This window comes from Perca fluviatilis, chromosome 14 (genome assembly GCF_010015445.1).
Source record: "Perca fluviatilis chromosome 14, GENO_Pfluv_1.0, whole genome shotgun sequence".
Taxonomy (NCBI): domain Eukaryota; kingdom Metazoa; phylum Chordata; class Actinopteri; order Perciformes; family Percidae; genus Perca; species Perca fluviatilis.
Genome location: NC_053125.1, coordinates 19667394 through 19677965, shown reverse-complemented (window position 1 = coordinate 19677965; position 10572 = coordinate 19667394). Strand labels below are relative to the sequence as shown.

Sequence of the window (10572 nt, the reverse complement as noted above, 5' to 3'; positions counted from 1 at the left end):
AGCAGTTTTTCAAGAGGAAAAACGTTTAGATGTTCCTATGCTACTCATTCTGTTGTTAATTATTAACGGGTATAACCACTTAATGAAAAATGTATGGGCAATTATTCAGCTGATAAAATTAAGCAATACAAATTAAGGGCCATGCATTTACAATTGTAAGGGACGATTCATCTATAGTGGTGAGCGTCTATTCATTGGGAGCAGATAAATGTATTTTTTTAGGTTTTTAAGGCAAGTTTGTTCCATTGTAAAAAAAAATAAAAAAAAATAAATCGGTTTTATTTTGAAAATCGTCACCGGAAGCTGTAAAAGTACTCTTAACTTGACAGCGTGTGGCTGTGAGCCGGTGCTGGATGTGTGCACACAGAGAGAGCCGCTCAGCGGGGCTCCGCCACACAGCAGATGCGGAGCCGGGATGAGGAGCGTGTGTGTCGCTGCTTTTTGTGCGGCTTCGGTGTTTTCAATTTGAGATGCGATTTAACAACCAAAACAAACTGCGTTCACCGAAAAGGAAACCATTTGCACTCCGGTGGTAAATGAGCGTGGAGACTGTGGACAGATGAGAGTCGGGAGAAAGTGAATTTGGAGCTTTTGGAGGCACTTTTGTTGCTCTGCTCTGCTGCTCGGCTCTTTGTGCTGCGGGTTGCAGCTTTTCCCTTTTGGATAGAAAGGTAAGACATTCCTGCATGCATTCTGGGTAAAATGTGCTGTTATAGTGTACTGAGCATTTACATAGTAACGGCTGATTGTGGCTTTAATGCAAAAAAGAAAACCACTAAATTTGTATTTGTGTATTTGTGCACGGTCCCTCATCTGTCGGGACTGGTGAGCTGGCAGATAACAGTATCGATCACACATTCACCAACTGAATTTCACTTCCAGTGTGAACGCGTAGCCCCGGGTTTACACAGTCACTTGCAGCTCATTCGCCAAGTCTTGTTCTTTGTTTTCATCCGCGCACTTTTATTAAATTTTTGAACTTTTCTACGCACTGTGTGCCAAATGGAACACGTTACCAGCCATCTGGTAGATTTACTTCACTGCGGTCACGCTCATGTGAGATGAGTTTACTGTGTAGTCACCAGTCTGTTGCTCATCACTTCAGTCTGGGTGTGTTCTGCTTTGTCTCGAGAACACACTCGCTGTGTTTCCACTGGTGTTAAATCACAGCGCTGCTGCTTTCACCACTTCGGTCGCTGGTTATCACGCGCTTTGATTGCTGCTGAATGTGTGTTTGTGATGTAAATCGTAAAGGCCTCGAAGCCTGGGCTCGGGTTGCTTAAAGGAGTCTGTTTCGAGGCTGCAGCCACGCCTCGCTGGGCCCACTGCGACCCTGAGGCCTGGAGGGCCCCTGGGAGCCACACAGGCGGGCTGGTTAGCTCGTAGCACCAACCTGAGGCTGCATGCATTAGAGAGCATGATGTTTCATCCAAAAGTGAGAAGTAAAGAGAAACATTTCACTTGGAAATAAAGTAAAGACACTCTTAATCATATGAAATGTATTAATACGAGTTTAGTGAGCTAATTGTTTAAACTTGATAGACCTCATAAGTGCAGCTGTACTTGAATCATCTCAGCATCACCAGAGATACTGCTAAGAAAAACATATTTTAAGACTGGCATATTCTGGCAAAAAAAATAAGTACTTTTTACAGTGTGGAAACAGCTTTGTCTATTTACTATTTACACTGCACGTGGAACCTCTCACATCCCCAGAGGATGCTGAACGTGGAATCCAGTGTAAATCAATGAGTGGGGGGATTGATTACAGTGGGAGAGGCTCTGTCAGTGAGATCATTGGGATTGTCTCAGACAGGGTGGGACAGAGACAGAGCCGATTGTTTTTCTTCATGGCTCAACCTAGTTTTAAACCTGTGAGAAACTATAGCTACACTAATAACGAGACTGACGGTCGGTCGTGTTTTTAGATTTTTTTTGTTAATACCTGAATTGTATTTGTTCAGAACTAAGGGTTAACACTCTGTCTTCACTCTCATGCTCTGTGCTGTGTGATGGACCCGTTTGACCCATAGACACGTCACAGTAGTCAGTTCATGCTCATGAAAGCCTTGTTAAATTGGCAGCAAATATAATGTTTCATGCCACTAGAGAATGTGGGCGCTCAGGTCAGTGTGATATCCATTTTTAACCAGAAAGCAAGCGGAGCACTCTGCCTGACATGATGTGACAATGGTCCAGCATATTCTTATTTTCTAAAAATGTAGAGAGAGAGCTATTTCCCCCTGTACAGCATCTATAAAAAGTGTGTTTAATGATTTATTGTCTCTTTGGCCACTCTGGGACATTAACATGGTTGTTAAGCTGTTTCTGTGTAGCTTTGACTTTATGCTTGGGCTCATTTCTTGCTGGAAAACACATTGTCTCCCAAGAGGCATGTTTCTTCTCAGGCAGAGAATCTGACTACATCAGGTTTTCCTTCAAGATGTCTCCATATTTAGCTGCATTAATTTCTCCTCCACCCTTAATAAGCTTTTCAGGGTATGCAGTAGAGAAGCATCCTCACAGCATGATGCTGGTATGGATGGTATGTTTAGGATGTTGTGCAGCGTTTGGCTTAGATCATACATCATGTTTAGTGTGATTAGGGTTGGGCATCGTTTAGATTTTAACAATTCTGGTTCCAACTGCGATTCTTCCTTTCGATTCCGATTCTTTGAGGAGAGTTTTATTTTGATTTAATGGCGGGTTGCAGTTTGACGGGGCTTTTTCAACGTAAAATAAAGCCACACTAGAGCGCCGCTTACTGTGCTCCGTGGCTGCAACGCAACAAGCGCCTGGCCGCTACGGAAACCAAAACCTACGCATGTTAAATTTGGAACCCATGATCAGATTTGAAACCAAATCCTCCAAACGATTCCAATAAAGAAACGATTCCACTGGAATCGTCATTTTTGAAACTATTCCAAGTAGGAATCGGTTCTCGATGCCCAATCCTAAGTGTGATGGCCAAAAAGTTCAGACTTTTGTGTAAAAATGTAGATTTTTTATAAGAGTGGCTTTTTCTTTGTCACTCTCCCATAACGCTGCAAGAGGTGAATCACCGAGGTAACTGTTATTGCATGCACATTCTTTTATCTTTTAGCCTATATATCAAACCAATATCCATACATCAGTCATGAAATCCCCGACACTACCACGCCTGCATGTCAGACGACTACCTGGGATCTTGACAGCTGGATTGAGAAACTGAAATGTTGTTGATCCTTGGAGTCGAAATGCATTTTCAGTGCAGCCTTGTATGCCTACTTATGAATCTGCTCGCAAAATATCCCATCTGGGAAGTCCATGTGTAAATCACATGAAGGCTATTACTAGTGTCTAATGTGGAAGATGGACAGAGGACGTCATGGCACAAATTGAGAGCACGAGAAGATTTGTCATTAGATTTAGAGTCTGCTTGTTTCACGCCCATTTCGGAAGCGCCTGCTTTTTTCTTTTTCTTTTTAAACTGTCCGGTTAAGATCTCAAACTTGAAATGGAGGACCGGTTCAGAATCGTAGCCTGGTAAATGATTCGTGTCTGTTTGTCTTCTGAGGTGTGTATTTGAGAGAGAATGAGAGGAGGGGGTGTAGAGTTGATGGTCTGGTTGCTGTGGCAACAACCCCCCCCCCCCCATCTTTTCTCACCCCCTAGCCTCCCATTCATCCCCATTGTAGTAGTTAAGCTCTGTTGCCCTTGGAAACCACAGGGGACAGTTGGGGAATGTGGCGTCTGGGTGAGTATCTATCACACATGGATCCAAGACAAAAAAATAAACCAGCCCAAACTAACAAAACATATTTTCTATATTTGTATAAATGAAGCACTTGCACATTTCAGCGTAGCTTGAATCGTTCACGTATGAAACTGGAACATTTCAGAGCAGCTCTGATGTTCTGCCTCTGAACACGGGAGACTTGGAGCCTAGAATAGAAGGTGGTGTAATCGTCCTTTATTGGCTGAGAACACACTAGGGGCCAAATTACTTGAGTTTGCTCATAAAACCTCCTTCAATGCGGAAGAATGGGCCTGGCTATGTCCTGTGTGACTGAAAACACACACAGAGAGACACTTTCACACACTTCGGAGTGCCAACATTTTAACAATGTCTCTCTTCTTTTTGCCTTTACTTGGCATGTTTTCCTCTGAGATGCTTGTATTCCTGTCTGATATGACAAATTATCTCTCTCTCTCTCTCTCTCTCTCTCTCTCTCTCTCTCTCTCCTCATTTTTCTCTCTGTTCACTCTCCACTTTCTCTCTCTCACACCCATTGCCTTTTCCAAACTCACCATTTTCTATAATTTATCTTCTTCCCTCTCGGCCCTTCTTCCTCCCCTTATCCCTCCCCTCTTTCCCCCCCAGGCCTCCAAGATAGATTCCCTCAGGAGTAAAGTGGACTTGCTGCGCCTCCCTCTGGCCCTCTCCACCAAGTCCATCAGCAGTCGTAAGAGCCAGCTGGGCGTGGTCTGGGAGAAAGGCGGCGGCTCGGGGGCAGGAGGGGCCCGGAAACACCGCCCACCGCCGGCCTCCGACATGGACAACGAGTCGACGTACTCGGGCTACTCCTACAAGTCGTCCCACTCGCGAAGCTCCCGCAAACACAGGTAGCAGACCACCGATTTTAGTGTAATGCAAGCAGGGCTGCGACTAACTAAAACTATTGTTATTATCGGTTAATCTGCCGATTTGTATGCCGCAGTTGATGTTTTCAAATTGCCTGTTTAGTCCGATCATCGCTCCAAAACCTAAAGACATTCAATTAACCATCATGGAAGACTATTTGGCACAAAAATGACCAATCAAATTAATATATATTAATCATATATCAAGTTACCTCTTCATTTTCTGTCAAACGATCAATCGACAAATTGTTTCAGCTCTAATTGCACCAGTGCATGGGTCTATTTCCAGTTACTTGCGCTTTACTTTATAGATAGTTTTACAATATTATTAGCATGATAAAAAAAGAAAATAACACATACAGTATGTACCGGGTGTTTCATTCCTTGTCATGACCATTGTCTTCATATATTTTAATCAGACCTTGTAGATTTGTTCTGGTTTACCTGATTAGAGTTTTACTCCAATAGCTATCAATGACTACAGGGTTATATAAATATATAACCTGCCAGTACCGGACATTTTAAATCCTTGTTTTCTAGCCATGGATAGTAAACCGTCCCTGACTTATTTTTCTCCAGGGACAGGAGGGACCGGCATCGCTCGAAGAGTCGCGACAGCACCATCCGCGGAGACAAATCAGTGACCATCCAGGCTCCTGGAGAGCCGCTGCTGGACGCAGAGTCCACCAGAGGAGACGACAGGGTTAGAGTCCGATTTGAATCGCTATTCTTAAGAAGTGTTCTGCCGAGCGCCTGGGTAGCTCGCCTGGTAGAGCATGTGCCCATAATCAATCTATCTATCTATCTATCTATCTATCTATCTATCTATCTATCTATCTAAGAGGCTTTATTAGCATGACCATATTGTATTGACATACAGTATTGCTAAAGCACATAAACAGGGAAACTCTATCTCTCTCTCATATCTATGCTGTCCTGTCAAAATAAAGGCCTAAAAATTCCATAAAAAAAGCAGTTTTCTGCCACGTATCTTCAACGCTCTTCTCTCTACTCTGCTCTGTCATCAGGATGACAACTGGGGCGAGACCACCACGGTGGTCACTGGCACCTCCGTGGACAGCGTCTCCAACGAGGACCTGACACGCATGACGAAGGACCTTGAGGATTCTTCGCCGCTGGAGTGCCGGCGTTACCTCAGCCCAGCGTTGGGCGCCGTCCTGGGGCTCTTTGCTCTCATCACTCCTCTGGCCTTCTTGGCCCTCCCACAGCTCCTTTGGCGGGATGAACTGGCACCTTGCGGCACACCATGTGAGGGCCTTTACATTTCTCTGGCCTTCAAGCTCCTGATCCTCCTCATCTCCACCTGGACGCTGTTCCTGCGCCCGCCCAGAGCCACTCTGCCACGCTTCTTCATCTTCCGCTCTCTGCTGCTGGCATTGGTCTTCCTCTTCGTGGCGTCCTACTGGCTCTTTTACGGGGTGCGGGTGCTGGAGCCCAGAGAGACGGACTACAGGGGGATTGTGGGATATGCAGCGTCTCTGGTGGACGCACTGCTGTTCATTCAGTACCTGGCCCTGGTGCTGCTGGAGGTCCGACATCTGCAGCCCGCTTTCTGTCTAAAGGTTGTGAGGACTACAGACGGACATAGTCGCTTCTACAACGTGGGACATCTCAGGTTGGTTTGGAATATCAGGAATATTTTTTATTTTATTTAAAACTTATGTTTAGTTTTCTGCCAGATGGATAGATGGATAGATGGATGGATAGATAGATAGATAGATGTGGACAGTGCCGCTGTAAGGCCATTAAATAAAAAAATAAAAAACTTTTTCACACACATTTTAGGTCTAAAGGCAAAATATTTTTTCTTCTGGATACTCTGAAGATGAATACACACAAAAAGCAGTATGTGGCTTAAAGGTTAACTGTGTGTCTACACAGGAATAATTTCAGTTGCAGTCTTCAGTTTGGCTCACGTGCATTTGACGGTAGAGATAATGATTCTATTTTTAATCAATCCAGCTGTCTACACAGACCACATAACGGAGCTAAACGTGCATAAACACTGAAGCGTTTACGCTCGAAGTTATCATGTGTTTAACACGCATCACTACATTGAATGTGTGTTGGGCTCGGAGTACTGCCAAAATGCGGGTGACCTCCACTCAATAATGTGCCTGAGTGCATCCTGTGTCAAACGCAGAAGGAAGCTGCTGCTGCTGCTCTGATAACGTACTGCTCAGTGCTCACGCTACAGTGTTCCTGTATATGTCAACATATTCTTGATCAAAAGTAGTCCGTCATAGCAGCTGTAACTCTTGCCTGCACTTGTAACCATGTTTAGGTGACACATAACAAATAATCTTGTATCCTGCAGGCAGCACTAGATTAAAAAAAATAAAAAATATATATATATATATATATATATATATATATATATATATATATATATATATATATATATATATATATATATATATATATATATAAATAAATAAATAAATAAATAAATAAATAAATAAATAAATAAATAAATAAATGTATTTTCTTCCTCATTGGTTCACCGCTTCCTCCATCTGCTCTCTGGTGTTTAAGGGTGATATGCAGTGATAATGGCTTTTTGTTTTGAAATATTTTTTTCTTCGTCTGTCTTGTGCAACACAGTATTCAGAGGGCAGCAGTGTGGGTTCTGGACCAGTACTACAGTGACTTCCCAGTCTATAACCCTGCCCTACTCAACCTGCCCAAGTCCATCCTCTCCAAGAAGATGTCTGCTTTCAAGGTTTACAACTTGGGGGAAGGTAAAATGATCTTCTGTCTATTATTTTATCTTTAACTTTTTTCCTTTCAGCCCATTCTGCATCAGAATAATTCCTATCATACATATATTTAAAATACTCTAAACGGGGAAAAACAAGCAAACATGCACTCGCAAATGATACAATTCTAGTTTGTTGCCTGCGGTAACAATGATATAGTGATAGAAGTGAGTCTGCAAGACAGTTGTCTATTAGTTGGGTCTTTAACTTCATTGTTTCTTTCTACAGAGAACAGCACCAATAACTCCACAGGTCAGTCCAGAACTATGATCGCAGCCGCTGCTCGGAGAAGAGACAATTCCCACACCGAGTACTACTACGAGGAGGCAGAAGTGGAGCGCAGGGTCCGCAAACGAAAGGCCAGGTGAGAACATACCCACGCACGTACATGCACAAGTTAAAATATACATATAAATTTAAGGCTATGATGGAATGTGCGTGATCCCCATGAGTCAATTGAGTAAAGTTTAGGCCTAATCAAGTGACAAACAATTATTAAACTTTGATATAATGATATATAGTTTTCATTAATAGCGCTAAGTCCCTTTTCACATATATGGATATTGATTGTAGTAGCTTTAAATCTAAGGGGGTGTCCCACTCACTCTGCCATGTCTCCTCACAGACTGGTGGTGGCAGTAGAAGAAGCCTTCACCCACATCAAGCGTCACCAGGACGAAGAGGCGACCGCATCCTCCCCCAAACACCCGCGGGAGGTGATGGACCCCAGGGAGGCGGCCCAGGCCATATTCGCCCCCATGGCGCGGGCCATGCAGAAGTACCTCCGCGCCACCAGGCAGCAGTCCTACCACAGCATGGAGAGCATCATCAACCACCTGCAGTTCTGCATCACACACAACATGACTCCCCAGGTAAGGAGGGTACTTTCAGGGTATTTTTATTTCATATTTTCAATTTTCATAATTTTACAGTAATTAAATAATTATATAATTTTTTTATATTTATTCTAGCTTTTAGTTCTATTTGAGTTTTTTTGTATTGTCTTTATTTATCAGTTACTTGAACAAAAAACTGGTTTGTCGTCAGCATATTACGTAGCTTTTTTGGCATTTGCCCCCATTTGTTTCAATTTCAATCATCCCAAGTGTATTTTAAGCTGTAATTTTTGTGAGTTGCCCCTGTTAACTGTAACTGTGTACACAGTATCCCCTTAGAACACAAGTGAACATGTATGTATTCAAACCGTAGAAATATGTATTTCACGTGAATCTTTTATCAAAAGTTATGCCATATTTTAAAGTTGATATTATGTCTCTTATCCACAAGTTCAAGTTTATTGTCATGTGCATTTAAAAGTACAAAGTACAGATAGAATGCAATGAAATGTGTTTTGCCCTGGCCCTCTCTTCTCATAAAAACTATAAATATAATTTAAATAAAAAAAACGACCTGAATAAAGTAGTACTAACTAATATGTTGTAGCAACCTAAAAACTATCGCAGCCATAACGGAAATAATGAAACGGTTACCGATAGTGAATTAGTGTAACTATTTATAAACTGATTGGAACGAATGCTTCCTGTGTGTGTGTCCCAGGCTTTCCTCGAGCGTTACCTGAGCCCAGGCCCCACCCTCCAGTACCTGGACACCAGCAGGGGGCGCCAGTGGACACTAGTGAGTGAGGAGCCGGTGACTTCTGCTCTCCATCAAGGCCAAGTCTTCTCCCTGAGACGCCTCGACTTCTCCCTGGTCGTCACGGTGACGCCCCTCCCCTTCCTGCGTTTGGGCGAAGAGTTCATCGACCCCAAAAGGCACAAGTTTGTCATGAAGCTCCAGTCAGAGACGTCCGTGTAGGACGAGGACGCTGAATCAAACATACTCATCTTAGTGCTTTCAGGGTATCTTCTTTTTATTTTTATGATACCTTTTTAGTTTGTTTTCGTGATTTTTGTTTTGTTTGTTGATGAGCGTGACACCCAAGAATAAAAAAAGAAAAGACAACGTAATCTCAGACATTGTTACCCAAACAAACTTTATTAGACTCAAAGTGCCGACTGTTAACTTTTGATATTGCACTACAGACTGCTCCCAGTTCCCATGATACTGACGTATTCTTTGGGTTTCTTAGGGGCTTTTCAACACTCATTTAAGGAAATATATTGTTTTGATGAAAGAAAATTGATTCTTTGGTTGAAAGAATGACTACTTGTGTCTATCAGTTGGATTTTAGCTTTTTTTTTATTCCAGCAACATTTATTCAAGCAAATATACCCATGTAGGGTCTGTGTTAAAGTATTTCGAGTGTGCACTGACCTTTTTTAATGCACACTCTTTGTCAGAGCTAATCTTACTTCCCTTTTCCCTTTTTTACTTGAACTTCTTGTTATCGAATTTGGCCTTTACAGGCTACAGACGGACAGAATCAGGTGATGACCCAATGGTCCCCTGGTCTTATCTCCCCTTTCGGACATTGAATGGTTTCACTGACTGAATCATTCCGTCCTCTTTTTGTTAACTGAAAAGTGGACATGCATACTGTACTTCCCACTGAAAGTCAGAAATAAGAAACACTGGATGGACTTCTAATGCACTGATCATTTCATCAGTGCATTGTTGTATTATTTCCCGCTCAGGTTTTATTGAATCACTTCTCATTTCTGGAGAAATTCACTCCTGCACTGAGAACTAATCTAACTTTCTGAGCATAATGTATGACCGGTTTATGTCCAGTGATACTGGTAACGAATGTTTTCTCCTCTACATATGAGGTTTGAATTGGACTTGATGAACTCAAGCACAATACAGCCAAGTACCGCCAATGTGTCTCTTTTTGGCAGCTTGGTGTGTGTGTGGGTGTGTGTGTGTGTGTGTGTGTGTGTGTGTGTGTGTGTGTGTGTTTGTGTGTGTGTGTGTGTGTGTGTGTGTGTGTGTGTGTGTGTGTGTGTGTGTGTGTGTGTGTGTGTGTGTGTGTGTGTGTGTGTGTGTGTGTGTGTGTGTGTGTGTGTGTGTGTGTGTGTGTGTGTGTGTGTGTGTGTGTGTGTGTGTGTGTGTGTGTGTGTGTGTGTGTGTGTGTGTGTGTGTGTGTGTGCGTGCGACTAACCGGACAAAGTGAACAACTGCCTCATGGCCTGGACCAAAAAGCCTTAGGGTTCCTCCTTGTGCGTAATTTGACTGACTACAAGTTATTTTTTTGTTTTTTCACTGATAT

The 10572-nt window shown here is 42.8% G+C and overlaps 1 protein-coding gene across 1 annotated transcript; it reads left to right on the top strand.

Annotated features, from left to right (window-relative positions):
• Positions 1–343: 343 nt before the first annotated feature.
• On the top strand, positions 344–10267 carry LOC120573581 (vang-like protein 2). The gene is made up of 8 exons (XM_039823388.1): positions 344–671; positions 4364–4605; positions 5203–5326; positions 5652–6259; positions 7249–7385; positions 7632–7767; positions 8029–8275; positions 8961–10267. The coding sequence occupies exons 2-8, from the start codon at positions 4535–4537 to the stop codon at positions 9216–9218; spliced, it is 1581 nt and encodes a 526-aa protein (XP_039679322.1). The 5' UTR covers positions 344–671; positions 4364–4534; the 3' UTR covers positions 9219–10267.
• Positions 10268–10572: the final 305 nt, after the last annotated feature.